At 35.2% G+C, this 18100-nt stretch overlaps 1 protein-coding gene across 1 annotated transcript in view; it reads right to left on the reverse strand.

Moving 5' to 3' along the window:
- Prim1 (DNA primase small subunit) overlaps positions 1 to 9228 on the reverse strand; it is a 160025-nt gene extending 150797 nt beyond the window's left edge. The window contains exon 1 of the mRNA XM_090409175.1: positions 9089 to 9228. Within this exon, the coding sequence (XP_090265301.1) occupies positions 9089 to 9221 (133 nt within the window). The 5' untranslated portion in view covers positions 9222 to 9228. The remainder of the gene's footprint in view (positions 1 to 9088) is intronic.
- Between the last annotated feature and the right edge of the window lie 8872 nt (positions 9229 to 18100).

Below are 18100 nucleotides of genomic sequence, written 5' to 3' on the forward strand. Positions count from 1 at the left end.
AAAAGATTCTATGTTTTCTTTCTGCTGTAAGTTTTCCTGTAATATAATGTCATTCACTACTGATGGGTATAATGAAATGGGAGTCATTTGTATGTGTATCTTAATGAACACGAGAAATCTAAAAACCATTTGGAGTCCCGTAAAAAGTGGATTGAATTATCGTCCAGGCTTAAATTAGAACAGACAATTGATTCAATGCAACAAAAATTATTCATCATCATCATCATACGTATCAAGGATTTAGGCCTAGTATGGCCTGTTCCGGCCTTAAAAGTCATCGTTGAATCGTTTAAGAGGACGTCCTGGTTTTCTTTTTCCTAATGGCTTGTACTTTAAGGCTTGTTTTGGTAATCTTTCTGTTTTCATTCTTTGAACGTGTTCCATCCATTTATGTTTATATTTTTTAATTTTTTCAATTACTGGTTCTTGGTTTAATTCTTTCATAATATCTTCGTTTCTTTTGTGATCAAATAAGGTATACTTCGCAGTTTTTCTCATAAACTTCATTTCTGCTGTTGTTAATCTTTGTTTGTCTTTTTGTTTTATTGTCCAGATTTCGCTTCCATACATTAAGACCGGTAGGGCTAATGTATTGTATACTTTTAGCCTGGTTTGTTTTTGAACTAGGTTTGGTTTAAATATAGAGTTAATTACTCCTGTTATTTTTAAATATTTTGCAATTTTTATGTTTATATCTTTTTCATTTTCATAAGTGATCATACATCCTAGGTAGTTAAATGAGTTCACCTGTTCTAAGATCTTGTTATCTAATACTATTTTAGTTCTTGCTGGATCTTGTCCTTTAAAGGCCATAGTTTTTGATTTTTCCGTTGATATTATCATATCCTAATCTTTGGATATCTCATTTAGGTTTAAAATAGCTTTCTGTAAGTTATCTTCAGCAAAATCTTCAACAAAAATTATTAAATTCAGAAATTCAGCACTCGAGGAGCATAATAGAATGCCTAATTGCTGTTGTCTAGTTCTTGGGCCAACAATGCTTACCATTTCATGGAACATTTGATAATTTATATGACCCTAACAATGGAAAGTTTTTACAGCTTGAAATGATTGCCAGATTTGACAGTGCTGTGTCTGAACATTTAATAAGAGTAGCTTGTGGTTCAGCCCAACATTATCTCAGGGAAAAATATTCAAAATGAACTGATTGCTCTCCTCTCTGGAAGCTTTCTCTTCCAGAGAGGAAGGGAAAGCTTCCAGAGAGGAAGAGCAATCTAGATATTTAGATTGCTCTTCATATAACAATCTAGAGCAATTTAGATATTTTAAATATTAAAATATCTAAATATTTTAATATTTAGCTTTCTCTATGGTTGAGAAAGCTAAATATTACAGCAGAGTTGCAGACTATACTCCCGATGTAAGCCACACTGAACAATTAACACTAATTCTAAGATTTGTTAATACAGATCGAACTGATATCAACATTCATGAGCATTTTTTTGGTTTCATTCCTGAAGAATCCACTACAGGCTCAGGGTTAACTGAATGTATCATAAGAAAATTATCAGACATGAATATTCCAATCGCAAACATGCGTGGCCAGCGTTATGACAATGAATCGAACATAAAAGAAAAGCATTAGGGACTTGAACCCAAGAACTTTTTATATCCCTTGCTGTACTCATTCTCCCAACTTGGTGGTCAATGATGCTGCAATGTCATCTAGAGAAGGGATTTCATTTTTTGAAACGGTTCAGAAATTGTATGTGTTTTTCTCAGTGTCAACGCTGTGTTGGGGAATCGTTAATACACATATTACAACCATAACCTATTAAGTACAACTCGCTAGGAATCTAGAATCGAAGCTATTCATCCTTTAAGATACTATATTGAGGAGTTTTATTATCCACTGATAGAAATTGCAGATGATGAGTCAGTAGACAAAATGGCAAGACACGAAGCTGAAACCCTTGCTCTAAAACTTCATCATTAAATTCCTGAAATGTACCCTCAAGGGGCGTACAGTATATGATAGTACTATGTGAAAAATTTATATCATTACTAACCTCCTATCTACAATTTTCCGCCAAATCAGTCTGTTAATTGTCAAGACTCCAACATTATCAGATCTTATATTTCTATCATCTAAGGCACTTTGTACCGTATCAATTCACCTATATCTTGGTCTTCCTCTGGGTCATTTTCCTGCCAACCTGGCAGAGAACACTTGTTTTGATAATCTTTCCTCGCCCATTCTGTTTAAATGACCGTACCACCTGAGATTAACGCTCCTAACGCATTCCTGGATGCTGACAACATCAAGTTCTTTCCTAATATCCTCGTTTTTAATACGATATTGCCATTGATGCCATCAGTTTATGCCTCTAATCTTTCTCAGGACTCTCATATCTACGGTCTCTAGTCTTTGGTCAAGTGTTTTACATCTGACCCAGCTCTCAGATCCATAACTTAAAACTGGTTTGAACATTGTCTTGTATACAGTTAATTTAGTGTTCCGACTAATTTCTCTCTTATTCCTTATGAATTTATTCAATTGACTTCCTACCATACCAGCTTTGTTGATTCTGTTGTCTATTTCTATATTTAATTTACTATCTTCACTAAAAATTGTGCCTAAGTAGCTGAAATGTTTTACGTGTTCCACAGGTTCCCCGTTCACAACACAGTTGACATTTTCAACGATTATGCCCATTTTCATTGTCTTTGTCTTTTTATTGCTGACCTTCATATCATATCTATTCCAACATTTATTCAATTTAGTCAGTGAATCTTGCAGACTTGTAGCAGATTTATTTAGAAGTATAATATCATCCGCATAAAGCAAAGAGCAGACATCAACATCCCCAATTTTGTTGAAAGTTTATTTTTCACTTATCTTATACATTTATTTTTAAACTTATTATCCCCAATTTTGATATCATGTTTAATACCACTTTCCTTCATAATGTGATCCATATAGATAACGAATAACAGAGGGGATAATGTACATCGTTGTCTCTCAGCAGATTTAACATTAAACCATCTTCCTGTACTTCCTTCAATTCCAAATGCTGACTTACAACTCAAATAAAGACTAAGTATTGCTTGATATAATGCCCCACTGACACCATATAACTGTAGCGTATTGAATAGCTTCTCTCTTGCCACCTTGTCATATGCCTTTTCCAAATCGACAAAACTTAAATACAGATCTTTGTTATATTCTCATGATTTCTCCACTATTTGTCGTAAAGTGAAGATCTCATCCTGAGAGCCTCTATTTGACCTGAATCCAGCTTGTCCTTCACCAAGCTTTTCTTTCACAATTCTTCTCAACCGTTTCTCAAGTATACTTGCATATATCTTACCAGGAACACTCAGTAGGGAAATACCTCTGTAATTCTCACATTCAGTTTTATTTCCCTTTTTATATATGGGTACTATGAGAGCTCTACTCCAATCATCGGAATTCGTCCCTCTGTCCAGGCATTCTGAACTATGCAGTGCAGCCACTGCAAGACTTTTATACCACCATACTTCAGCATTTCTGGTGGAATATCTTTTACTCCTACTGTCTTTCCACATTTCAAGCCTTTGATGGCTTTTTCTACTTCAAGTATGGATATGTATTCCTGACTACATGCCTGGTCAGTGTTTTTAACCACTGTGCTGTCATCACTGCTTGTTTCATTTAGCAGTTTTTCAAAGTAATTACACCATACTTCAAGGATATCTTTTTCTCCCGTTTTCATATCCCCCTTTATCATCTCTAACTCCTTTTACAGCACTCTTTCCTCCATTCCTAAGCTTCTTCAACAACCTCCAGAATATTTTACCACCTTCTTGATATTTATTTTCTATGTTCTTGCCAAAGTCCTCCCATGACTTTTGTTCAGCTAGTTTTACAGAGTGTTTCACTTTCTTACATTTGTCTCTGTATTCTCTAAGAGCACAAGCTGACTTATTTGCCAGGAACTTTTAATATGCTTTCTTCTTTTCCTTCATTGCCTCTTTAACTTCCTGTGTCCACCATGGAGTTCTAATTTTTCTATCCTTGCAGACAACTTCACCACATGCCTCTCTAGCTGAATCAATCAGGGTTTTCTTCAAGGCTTGCCACTGAATCTCCAAGGTTTGGTTCTTGTTCTCAAACTCTTTCTCAATAATCTTTGTGTATTTTAATCTACAGTTCACATCTAAGAGCTGCTGAACTTTTATTCGCTTTAAAACTTTCTTACATGTTCTTCTTTTCAATATGAAATTCAATTTTATCCTGCTCAAGACTAAATAGTGATGACTTCCAATTTCAAATCCTTTGTACACTCTGGTGTCCTGCACCAGGGAGAAAACATCACTATCAACAATAACATAGTCAATTAGACTTTTCTTATTCCTTGGCTCTTCTCTCCATGTGAATTTGTGCACATTTTTATGTTGGAACATGGTGTTAGTAATAACCAGTCCATGTCCTTAGCAGAAATTTTCTCCAAATTTTCCCAAAATATTTTTGTATGTCTGACAATCATTTCCTACTTTGCTATTTAGATCCCCAACAAGGACTGACTTTTCCTTTTTCATTGTGTCAGTTGCTTTTTCTAAAGCATCAAAAAATTTCTCCACTTCTACCTTAGTAGAACCTTCTGTGGGACCATAGGCACAAATAAGTCTCATTGTCCAGTTCCCCATTCTCATATTTGCCAACATTACTCTATTTGAGACTGACTGCCATTCAAGAAGATTAGCCTCATATTTTGTGTTGAATACTATGGCTACTCCTTCTTTTCCTTGATTGTCATTTCCTGAATATAACATTTTGTAATTATTACTCAGAAAGACCTCACCAGTTTTGTCTTTTTTGTTTTAGTCACCCCTATTATGTCGATCTGGTACTTATCTAATTCCTCAGCTAGCTCCATTTTTTTGCCATTCAGGCTTCTTACGTTGATAGTAGCGATCTTTAACTCTGGCGATGTTGAGTTTGCTTTCAGATTTGTTCCAGTAGCTGACTTTTTGCTGTTCGCCCTGGTTCCCTGGTTAAACAAGGTTAAACGTTACCTAATGTTGTACCATCATTTTTTATTTCGGTTTAACCAATAAGAATACAATTTGGTGAGCTAAATCACAAATTGCCAGCCCATCCTCGTTCGTTCAGTATCCAAGTAGATACCCAACAGGGTGCACCACGAGAAGGTGAGGATTGGACATTATGTCAGAAGCCCTGGTCGGTTCTCCATATTCCTTTAAAGACTATGTGGAGGTCTCCTCTCAGTTATACAGCTTTGACCCTTAAGCACCTGCTCTAAAACTTAGAGACTTTAAATTTTTATGTTGTCTTGTATTTGGCACTATGTTTTAAATGAAATTAATGTTGCAAGTAAACTGTTGCAAAGCATAAAGATGGAATTGTCTAGTGCCATAACAACACTAAATAATATTCTCAAAAGTCTTAAGAATCTCAGAAATGATAAATCATTTCAAAATTTTCTTGTTGATGCTACATTAGCTGAGAAAGTCAAAGCTGATGCTGATTTGAAACCAACATTCGAAAGTACCAGATTGCGTCAGCAGAAAAAGCAACGGGTTATTATGAAGCAAGATATGAACCTATTTAAGATCCCAAAACAAAATTCAAAGTTGAGTTTTTCTTTTTTATTATTGATGTTGCAACTAATTCTATTGAAGAAAGGTACGAGCAATTGGAACATCACAGTTCACATTTTTATATAACATCTCTAAATTAAAATCTGAGACGACAAATGAGCTCTTAGACAATTGTAAAAACCTAGAAGCCATTTTAACACATGAAGAAAATAGAGACATCGATGCAATTGAGCTATGTGATGAACTAAAAGTAGTGTCCAAATTAGAACCAGAAAATACGCCACCGATAGAAGTTCTTTATTTTACTGTTGAAAATAACTTTGCTCCGAATGTCACTGTTGCCCTAAGAATATTACTGACATTGCCTATGACGGTTGCAAGTGGTGAGCGTAGTTTCTCAAAACTGAATCTTATTAAAACTTACTTACGCTCAACAATGGCCGAAACTAGATTGGAAGGACTCGTCATGATTTCAATTGAACATGAAATCAGTCAGAAATTAGACTATGCAGACATAATTTCTGATTTTACAAATATGAAAGCAAGAAAAGTGTATTTTTAATCAGTCGATACTAAAAACAATGTAAATTTTAATTAAAATAATGTGAAAATAGTGCTAAAACTATAACAGGTACATTCTATAGTCAAGTGTAACTCAACAGTTCACCGTTGTACAAGTGAAGATCATTCCATATATGTAAGTAATAAATTATAACTACATTTCATTTAATTGTCAATCGATGAAGTCGATGGTTTATTTTATGAAGATGCAGTATTTTAATCACTTTATCAGTGCATTATTATTAATGGTACTATATTTAAAATTAATGGTCATGAAACTAATGTTGAACATAATGGTTTTCAAAATTCCAAAAGTTAATTTGAAGTTGGTGCTGGGGCAGCAAGTAATGGATTGCACTGGGCGACAAAAATTCTAGAGTCGGCCCTGAGTCCACATCAGTTCTCTGCATTTCTTATAGGCTATGTGGAAGTCTCCTCCCAGTTATCTGGCTTTGACTCTTCCCCAATATTTTTGGTGTGTCAATACTAAGCTTCTGTAGGGTGACAGGTATATTATTCCATTCACCTGTAGCCCCAATTCTTGGGTAGTAAAGAAATTGTACTTAGCACATCTTTACCAATGACAGTATTCAATGTCTCAAAAGAAATATAATGGATGAATTTAGTGTATGTAGTAGAATGAATTTTAGTTATTGAGTTGTATCTAATAGAATAAGATATGTTTTGAAGTTTTGTAGTAACAAAACTTACTGGAAGTAATATTACATTTTTTAAAAAAATGTTTTTTAAAAATTGAAGGATAGTTTACAATAAAGTAATTTAACATAACATTTATTTGTTATAAAAAATTGTGACAAAATAGTGTAAATATTATGACTTAGTGTACAATGGACTGTGGCTTTAAGAAGGAAAAGAAAAAAAAAACACTGAAGAATGCCATATTATTGAAGATTGCAAGTCATCAGAGCAAAAATGATATGGAGAAATAAACAAACATTTCCATTCACCACTGGAAAAAGTCATTAGAGACCTAAATAAACAAATAAATGGAATAAACATCCTACTGGTGTATGACAATACCATTATCCTTGCAGATTCTGATTTTTTCTTCTGGTAAGGGTTCCCCATCATTCCTCCACCATTCCTTAGAACTGGTTGAGCCCTCCTAGTGAAGGATTAAGTATGTATTTTATGACTGCAGATCTGTGTGTGTGTTCATGGACTGACTTGCCTGATGCAATTTTATAATTCTGAAGTCACGAATATTATTGCTTAAGCTACTTTGGTTGCAAAATATGATTGACAAGAAAGGGAGATAAAAGAAAACAATGCATTTGAAAGAAAAGTACTGAGTAAAATTTTTGGATCATCTTAAACTCACAATGCTGGACTGTATGAATGAAGCCATTGTAGGACTATGAAACCTGTTTTAAAGCCCAACATGCTATCATTTATAAGAAGCAAGAGAACTGAATAGTTTAGTCATGTTTGGAAAGCAGATAACCAGTTAATCAAACAAGTACTTATAGATAAAATTGACAAGAAAAGAACTACAGGAAAACACCAAACACAATGGATGAATGTGGTAATGACAGATTAAGACAGCTGGATGAACACTTTACAGCGGATGTAGTTCATGACAGTGACCAACGGAGAAATGTAGCGATGGCATTAGACATCCATTAAGCTGAAGAGACGTGTGTAATAATTATGAAATCGAAATTTATGTAGTTTATGGGAAGGAATTAGATTTATATGAAGGTATCAACATAAGGAACAACGTGGCAAGGTATATGGTTTTTGCTTGGAAGGAGAAGATTGTCAAGAATACATTTCTCCAGAAGAGCCTGTGTAGCTCAGTGGATGTGGCGTTTGCACACCACCGTGCTAGGCCGCACGAAGGAAGTCTTGGTTTCGAGTCTAGTCGGCGACTAGAGGAAATTTTTCTAAGCCTTTTTTCGACCGGTTCCCGAGTTAGTCGATCTCTGGCACGGGCAAGCAGGTTTTTCCTCCCGGAAACTCGGGTTTTTCGTCCTGTAAACTCAAGAAAATCGACCGTAGAACCCACATTATTTCAGACATTAAATATATTGTGTTAGGGTTAGAGACCACGAGATGGCGGCACATTTGAGTCGTCTCTCTTCACTGCGTACCACTTAATTAGTGATAGCCTTGGGCCATCTGTCTCTGATTGGGTACTAGTGGAGATTGAACTGCCCACTCAGTCTCCAAAAGTTAGATAGGGCTAAATGGCCTCGCCTACTCCCGTATATATGGGAATAAAAAGGCGTTAGCTGATTTTTTTTTTTTTTTTGACATTTCTCCAGTCGTGCAGCGTCACATGATTGGTCACCTTGCGTCAGGGTGACAGGTGTAAGTCACGTGGTTTTGATTTTGTTATCTGAGAAATATGTTTGGAAGCGTGTACCTTGCTACTTAGTTCAATGTGTAAGATAAGGAGCAGCGTCCCCGCCTCTATCATATATATATATATATATACATATATATATATATATATAAAAAACGAAACTTTTCAATGCATACTTTGAGTTATTTACTTAACTCTCTTTCTTAAAACTAATGATAGTTCGGCAATTCCGTGTTCCTCCTCCTTGCTACCAGAAATAGAATAATAATGAAAGCAGGCCAAACGGTCAGCACAAAAAAAAAAAAAAAAAAAAGAGGTTTAGCACAAAAAAATTGTGTTTGTCACTTTGCACGATATGGTATTTTATGCCGATCCCCTGAACATAAGTGCAAGTTCAGGGGATAGGCATAAATAACATACCTTGATACTTCTCAACCACCGGGAAACACCTAAACTCGTCCGGGTTCATCTCTCCATGGATCACAAAAAAGTTACAAGTCTAGAAACAATTCAAATTATTAAGTAATACTAAACAAGTCAAAACGAGCAAACTGTTCCTATGTATATATGAGGAATAAATAAAACGATCATGTAAGAATGATACAAATAAAGCAAAAAATTTAATTTACATACTATTTCCATAAGACATCCATCTGTAATATAAATTATACGGGAAAATTCGTTTATAATAAACTGGAAGTAACTCATTTAGAGTTACTGGATCAAATTCAGAAAACGGGCTACCGCAATTTACAGGTGTTGTCATTTCAGTATTCCCGCCATGCAATTCCAAGCAACATTGATTATACTTGCAGATCACACAGCGCCTCTATTGACAAAAAAAGAAAGGTTTTAAACTACATTTTACAACAAAATAAAATGGCCAGGTCATATCGAAAATTTTGACCTGGCCATTTCTAACAATATCAGTGGACATCATTAAACCTCAATAACATAGGAAAAGTAGATATTAAAGATCACACATTATTTCAAAGCTGAATCTTTGTAGAAACTATGAAAATTGCGTAAATTTGACCAGGAGCTTACAATAATACGATCCTCGGCATCTCAGTTGCCTTAGCTTGTACTACATAAAAAAAAAAAACACGACTGCTACCCAAGCGTCCATATTTCGCCTTTTATTAGTGCAATTTATAAAGACCAGTGCTCTGGGGACTCTGTAACCCCTATAGAGCGCATCCCCTGGGTGGCGGATAGGGGAGCCAACCGTGTGTGTGTGTGTGTGTGTGTACATGGTGGGGTAGTCCGAATATACTGAATAAGGACTAGTGGACCAACAAAGCTATAAGGGGCAATCATCTTAATTGTAAGGAAAGCGGCACTCCCATGGACCCCTAGCAGAATCTATCCTCTCCTACTTCGAGGAAGATCCACTTATTTTAATCTTTCCTATAAGGCCTTATCAGACAACTCTTCTTATTTTATGACGCTTATGCTCGAAGGACAACTCCAGGGGCTACTCCAGGGAGTCCTCAGACTCATCGAGGGAGGCCCTAAACATCATGTCCACACAACTATATGACATTCTCACAGTATCTATCATACCTTGCCTTGAACTCACTCACCGTCATAGCACCCACAACAGACTCTGGCAGCTTATTCCACTCATTTACCACTCTAAAAGTAAACAACCCAGTTCTAACACCCCTGCTAAACACACTCTTGCCCAGCTTCCATAGGCCTCTAGTTCTCCCGCCACCAGTCCTGATCTCAAAAATATCCTCTGAATTAATCCTATAGAAACCCTTTAGCAATTTGAATGTCTCAATCATTTCTCCCCTTTTCCGCCTATCAACTAATTTCTGCAATCCACAAATCTTCAACCTGTTTTCATATGGTTCATTCCATAGACCTGTTATCATCTTAGTCACTCGCCTCTGGATCCTCACCACCTCCTCCCCATCAAGAAGGAACCTAGGTGACCAAATCTGGGCAGAGTAGACGAGATGAGGTCTTATCAAGGCTCGGAACAGAGGTATAATAACTTGCTTGTCTCTGCTAGTCAAGGTATTTTTCAACAACCAAGTGAGTTGATGAGCTGATTTAGGTACTTTTGCAATGTGCCCCCCTAAACTTCTCCATATCCGCCAACAGTCCCAAGTCACTGGCCTCATCAATCTTCTGGAGTACAATTCGGCCAATGTGGTATAGTGCTGCTAATCTTTTCACCCCAAAATGCATAGCCTTACATTTTGTCACATTAAATTGACATCCATTCTCCTTAGCCCATAACTCCAATTTATCCAAGTCGTCCTGCAAGATTTTAACAACTTCTGCATTCACTATTTCCCTACCCAACTTTCCATCATCAGCGAACAAATGAATTGTTCCACTCAGATCCTTCCCTATATCGTTAATGAACAAATTAAACAGCAGTGGTCCAAGAACAGAACACTGCGGCACAGAACTAGTCACAAGCCGACTTTTGGACTCTACTCCTGAATAAACTACTCTTTGATACCTCTCAATCAACCACCCACCTATCCGTCTCACCAACCCTATATCCATTCCCATATGTTGTAGTTTACCTTTCATGTGATATCCTATCAAATGTCCTAGCCAGGTCCAGTAGCATCACTGTAAACCCATTACCCTTATCCAGTTCAGCCGTCACCGTGTTATAAAACTTGAGCAAGTTACTGAGGCATGATCTACCCTTTACAGAGCCTTGCTGTCTCCCATACAGTATCTCATTTTCATCAATCCATTCCTGTATTTTTCCCTTGACCACTTTCTCTAAGACCTTGACAACGACTCCTGATATGCCGATTGGTCGGTAATTTGCAACAGTAGTCTTGGATCCTCCTTTACGCAGTGGAACTATTTTCTCCTCTTTCCATACCTTCGGGACTAAACCAGACCCGAGACTCAGATTAAACAACATGGTCAAGTGCACTGATAATTCTTTAGCGGCTTCACGCAAGACCCATGCCGGCATACCATCCAATCCCACAGATGTATTCACATTAAGGTTCTGTAATAGACTATTCACCTCCACTTCATTCATCACAATTCCCGTATAAACTAATGGTTCCTTCATTTTTTCAATGTCGCCACCTGGATGATATACTTTTGCAAAGTGCTCGCTCATTGACTCCATTATATCGACTGATTCAGTGACCTCCTTACCATCGTCATTCCTTAAAATCATTTTGCCATGTACAGTTTTTTCCTTGCTTGCAGCATATTGAAAGAACTGTTTGGGATTCTCTTTTGCTTGCATAGCTAGTTTCCTTTCATAATCGGCTTTTGCTGTTTTTACCACACTCATTACCCTTCTGGCCTGGACTTTATACCGTTCGTGTGCCTGCAGGTCACCCCTTTCTTTAAATTCCCTCCACAGTTGTTTCTTTTTTTGCAGCTCAAGCTTAATGCTGTTATTCATCCATTTAACCCCTACTTGTTTTACTATTCGGACCCTAGGTATACAATCAGCCATAACCTCCAGTAAATGCTTCTTGACCACTTCCGATGCTATATCGACATCTAGCCCTTGCAGTTGTACATGACATGGCACTGATCCAAGCAATCTCCTAAGCTTGTCATACTTACCTGAATGGTAATTCCATATATACCCTGTCTTAATCGAAAATTCTACATCTTTAGCCACCTCCCAGGTGGCTAAAGATGTAGAATTTATGATCTTATGATCATAAGATCATAAATTATGATCACTCACATCAATAGGTGGCAACATGGTCATATTCATTACAGTCAAATTCTCAGATGCTATTACCAGGTCAAGCACTCTCAAATCCCTAATATTTTCAGTTACAGATAGTTATCCCTTAATAATAGAAAAAACTGTCTCAGATAGTTATCCCTTAATAATTGAATACAGCCCATTTCCGTCTTCACACGTGTCCTCTCCTTCTTTCCATTAATGTTACCATAGTTGAAATCCCCCATAATGATTACCCTCCTTCCACCTCATTTAATCAATTTGTTTATGAATACTATCTCCACCATCTATTCCATCACTTGGTCTATAGCAGCACCCAACTGTATATTTTATTCTGCCAGTTTCAATCTCACACCAAATAGCCTTAAATGAACTGTTTTCACTATCCTGCGATACACCTTCAATTCTCCTTGGCTGCAATTCATCAGCTATCATCAATAACAACCCTTCCCTCATTTTATTCTCTCTTTCCCTCCTAAACACACTATAACCTACACATTCTATCCCATTAACTATATCATCTTCCGTCAGCCATGTTTCACTAATGCGATAACCTCTGGCCAGGAAGAGCTAATCAAAGCCAAAAATTCGTCCTTCGTGTTCCTAATACTCCTGGCATTTGTATACATGAAATGCAGCGGTCCCTTTGTACCACCACTATCCTGATGCGTTATTCTAACTACCCCATTCCGATTTTTTTGTCCTTAGTACTGGCTCGGGAATATTATATACATTCTTACACTCAACTGATTCACTGATATCCGCATATCCGCTCCCCTCCCCCTCCTTGGTAGTTCTAGTTTCCCTGGTTCTGCACATCCATTTTCACTTCATCCAGCAACACTTTTTCCAGTCTTCACACACCAAATCCATTCAAATGCAGGCCATCCATATTGTATAAATCATTTTGCGTATCAAACTGATTCCACACGTCCATGAATTCCACACCACCAGGCTGCATAATGTCATTTGGGATTATGGTCCTCCTAAACTCCTCTCTTTCATACCACGACAACAGACTCACCATTCTAACTCTGTCACTCTTTTCTTTCGCTACCTTTAACAATAATTTCAAGTCCTCTCTCATAAAAAAATTATCTCCTTTCAATTTTCGTAACCGCCACTACTATCAACTTTTTCACCCTATGTTTTTGCGCTCTAATTCTCTTACTAAATTCAGAAGAAGGCTAGTTCAGAAGCCTTAAGGTAGCAGCTCTAGTTTTATAATAACCCTACCACTCAACTATTCCATCGTCAGGCTAGTCCCCTGACACGGAGAACATAATCCTACTTGTAAACTGACAGAGAAAGATAATCGGATTAAATCTATGGGAAAGGACCATGGAATGGAAAAGGTAAAATGGAAACAACAAAATATAATACACATAGCAAATTGGAATGTAAGAGGAATAGCATATAAAGATCTAGATTTAGACCAGTTATTAAATGAAAGAAATTTCAAAATAGTAGCAATCACTGAAACAAAAAAGAAACTAAAAGAATCTATGACAACCGAAAATTTTAATGTTATATACAGTTGAGTCGACAGAGACAAAAAAAGCACAAGCAGGAGTCATGATTTGGATCCGTAACTCCCTTTCAAAACAGTTAAAACATTATTAATTATGGAATGAAAGAATAATAGAAGCCCGAATAAAAATAGATAGAGGCTATTTAACAATAATTGGTTTATATGCCCTGAAGAAGGAAGAGAACAGGATAATATAGATTTTTATAATCAGCTACAAAAACATATATAATAAAATAAATGAAAATGATTACGTAATTTTAGCAGGAGAATTAAATGCAAGAATTGGAAACACGAAAATTAATAATAATAATAATAATTATTATTATTATTATTATTATTATTATATCTGATACCTCCAAGGAGTCCGAAGACTCATCGCTGGAGGACACCTACAACTGTCTCAATAACTACACCGAACTTCTACTACGAATCAATGCCATCTTCCGCCCACCACCACCACCAGTATTTTTTGTTTGTAAATTGCGTGTGTTCTGAAGGGCCGATTTTTCTGTATGCGGGAGGAAAAACCCGAGATTCCGGGAGAAAAAACCCTGTTATAAAATATGAGAAAAAACCCTCTAATAATATAGGAATACATCGAGAACATACCCTGAACAGGAATGGTAAAAAATTAATTGACTTTCTAGTTTATAATAACCTAAAAATAATGAATTCCTTCTATAAACATAAAGCATACATAAATATACTTGGGAAACAAGGGATGGAAATCAATATTAGTTTACTTTACATTAAATGAAAAGTCATCAAAATTTTCACTAGATGTTAGTGTTCACAGAGGATATGAAATAAGCAGTGACCACTTCCTTGTTAAAATAAAATTATGATTACCACCTAAATGGCTACAAGTAACAAGAACAGAAAGAACATTTGAAACATTTGTTTGTAAAACTAGACTATTGAATGACAGAAATGTACAATGGCTATATGAACAAAGAATTAACCAATATCTAGATAAAATAAAACAAAATGAAGAAATAGAAATAGAATATAAAAACGATACTAAATGCAGCAGCAAATTAAGTCTTAGGAAAGACCAAAAAATTTAATAAAAGGAAAAAACTGAAGATCTGGGATGATACAATCAGAGAAATAATCAAAAAGAAAAAAGAAGCCTTTCACAAATGGTTAAGCAGTAAAAGATTAGAAGATGAAATAGAATATAAAAGAGAAGAGCCATAGCTAAAAGAGAAGTCAGAAAAAGACATAGAGAATCATGGAACAAATTTGTTTCTAATTTAGAACATCACTTATGTAAAATAAGACTCAATGTATATATATAAGATTTCGAAACACTTAATCCAAATAGCAAAGAAAACATAAAATTAAACACTGAATTGAAATTAGAAGAATTTCTAAATTACTACACAGAACACAGACAAATATTTTAAAAAAGACAACTGGCAAACAATTAACGAAAATTAAAAGGAAATAACTGAAGAAGAATTAGAAATCAGCCCGAAAGTAAAAAGTAACGGAAAATCACCTGGAGAAGATAAGCTAGGTTCAGAACTATATAAATACGCAGGAACAAGATTCAAAGAAAGACATATTATTTCAGCTATAATATTTTTAAATAAAATTTACTTAACTGGTATCCCCCAGTAGAATGGAAAAAAGCAATTGTGATTCCCAACTTTAAAAATGGTAATAGAGATGACCCTATAAACTATAGAGGTATCTGTATACTAAATTCCCGTTACAAATATATAGCAGAATCTTAAATAGCAAACTAGGACGATCATTTATAGACCCGGCCTTTTGCCTAAAATTAATAATAGAGAAAAGAAGAGAATACAATTTAGAAACACATATTGCATTTATTGACTTTGAAAAAGCATTTGACAAAGTTCAAAGAAACATATTATTTTACATATTGAAAGAAAGACAAATACAAATAATATCCTAAATGCTATCACAAGTATATATGAAAATAATCAAATACAAATAAGATTAAATCACGAGCTATCATATAAGAAAGAGATAAACCAAGCGGGCCCGACAGGGATGTCCCCTCTCAGCAACTCTTTTTAATATTTACTTAAATGAAATAATAATTAAATGGAATTAAAATTTGCATCAAGGAATTAAACTTTCTCCTACAGTGAACTCAAACACTCTCCTTTTTGCCGACGACCAAATAATAATTACAAATTCAGAAGATAACTTACAGAAAGCATTTTAGATCTAAATGAGATAGCCAAAGATTATGGTATAAATAATATCAACAGAAAAATCAAAAACTATGGCCTGTAAAGGACAAGATCCAGAAAGAACTAAAATAGTAATAGATAACAATTTCTTAGAGTAGGTGAATTCTTTTAACTACCTAGGATGTATGATCATATATGAAAAAGATATAAACCTAAAAATTGCAAAATATTTAAAAATAACAGGTGTAATTAACTCTATATTTAAACCAAACCTAGTTCAAAAACAAACCAGACTAAAAGTATACAATACAATTAGCCCTATCAGTTCTATTGCATGGAAGCGAAATCTGGACAATAAAACAAAAAGCCAAACAAAGATAATAACAGCAGAAATGAAGTTTTTGAGAAAAACTGCAAAGTATTCTCTATTTGATCACAAAAGAAACGAAGATATTATGAAATAATTAAACCAAGAACCAGTAATAGAAAAAATTTAAAAAAATATAAACATAAATGGATGGAACACGTTCAAAGAATGAAAACAGGAAAATTACCAAAACAAGCCTTAAAGTACAAGCCATTAGGAAAAGAAAACCAGGACGTCCTCTTAAACGATTCAACGATGACTTCTAAGGCCGGAAGAGGAAATGCTAGGCCTAAATGCTTGATACACATGATGATGAAGTTGATAACGGCCAGTGAAACCTTTATAAAATCCACTAATGAAATTTACGAAACTTTCATAGTTTTTATAACCATTCAGTTTGAAATAATGTTGGGCTTGAATATCCACTTTTTCTATTTATTTTTACATCGCCAAAATGAAGACGAGAGGCTCTTTCTTTAGTTATGGTCGTCTAATAAGTTTGCGGATTTAGTGTTAATGAACTAAACAAGAAGCAGAATGACAAAAAAAAATTAATCAGACATGACGCATTTCTACTTATGATGATTAAAGATCATATATATTCAGGGCGGCTCGTTCATAAGGGATGCAGCCGCTCTTGTATAAAATGAAAGTTCCTGTTTTATTATCGCCGTTCTTAAATATTTATATATTTATCAAAAAACCGTTATTTTCTTGTTTGTAATTATATTACAAACAAGAAAATAACGAATATAAGAAAAAATTAGTATGTTATATAATTCATTTTGTAGCAGTAGTTTGTATTTGGCAATAGACTCTATGGGTGCTGTGCAGACTAGGGCTAGTATCAGTTCTGGCTAGTATACTCAACGATGGGGCTGCATTCAATGCAGACCGCACTAAACTGCTACCTAGTGGGGGATAGCTTTGTGGGCATTGCAGCCCAAGATACGTTGCTACTACACGAGCAGAAACAACACAAATTAACTTCGTTGTCGTTATTGTAGTAAACATTGTGGTTTTTCTTTTTTGTATTTAATTCCTATTTAATTCTAGCATTTAAGTTATATCTTTGTAGAAATGAACATTTATTGTTAAATATTAATGAGTTAAATATTGTTAAATTCTGTTATAGTTTAGTTTTTCGTAATGATATAATTTTTTCAATTCGTGTTGTTGTTGTTTTTTTACTTTTATTGATACAGCCCCACCAGCACAAATTCTTTCAAGCCATCACCGCATATATTGAATATATATACATAGAAAAACTCAGTTAACGTCTTTTATTACCGTCTTTTATAGGAAATAGGAGGCTGTTTGAATAATAATAATAATAATAATAATAATAATAATAATAATAATAATAATAATAATAATAATAATAATAATAATAATAATAATAATAATAATAATAATAATAATAATAAATCAGCTAACGCTTTTTTATTCCCGTATAGGGAGTAGGCGAGGCCATTTAGCCCAATCTAACTTTTGGAAACTGAGTGGGCAGTTCAATTTCCACTGGTACTCAATCAGAGGCAGAGGGCCCAAGGCTATCACTAATTAAGCGGAACATAGTGAAGAGAGACGGCTAAAAATTGTGCCGCCATCTGGTGGTCCCTAACCCTAACACAATATAGTTAATGTCTGAAATAAAGTGGGTTCTATGATCGATTTTCTTGCGTTTGGGGGACAAAAAAACCAAAGAAACCAAACTATTTCAGACATTAAAAATATTGTGTTAGGGTTAGAGGCCACGAGATGGCGGCTCTTGTTGAGCCATCTCTCTTCACTGTGCCACTTAATTAGTGAAAGCCTCGGGCCATCTACTTCTGAATGGGTACCAGTGGTGATTGAACTGCCCACTCACTCT

Source organism: Typopeltis vanoorti, chromosome 2 (genome assembly GCF_054136105.1).
Source record: "Typopeltis vanoorti isolate ZY-2024b chromosome 2, IOZ_Tvanoo_1.0, whole genome shotgun sequence".
Classification (NCBI taxonomy): domain Eukaryota; kingdom Metazoa; phylum Arthropoda; class Arachnida; order Uropygi; family Thelyphonidae; genus Typopeltis; species Typopeltis vanoorti.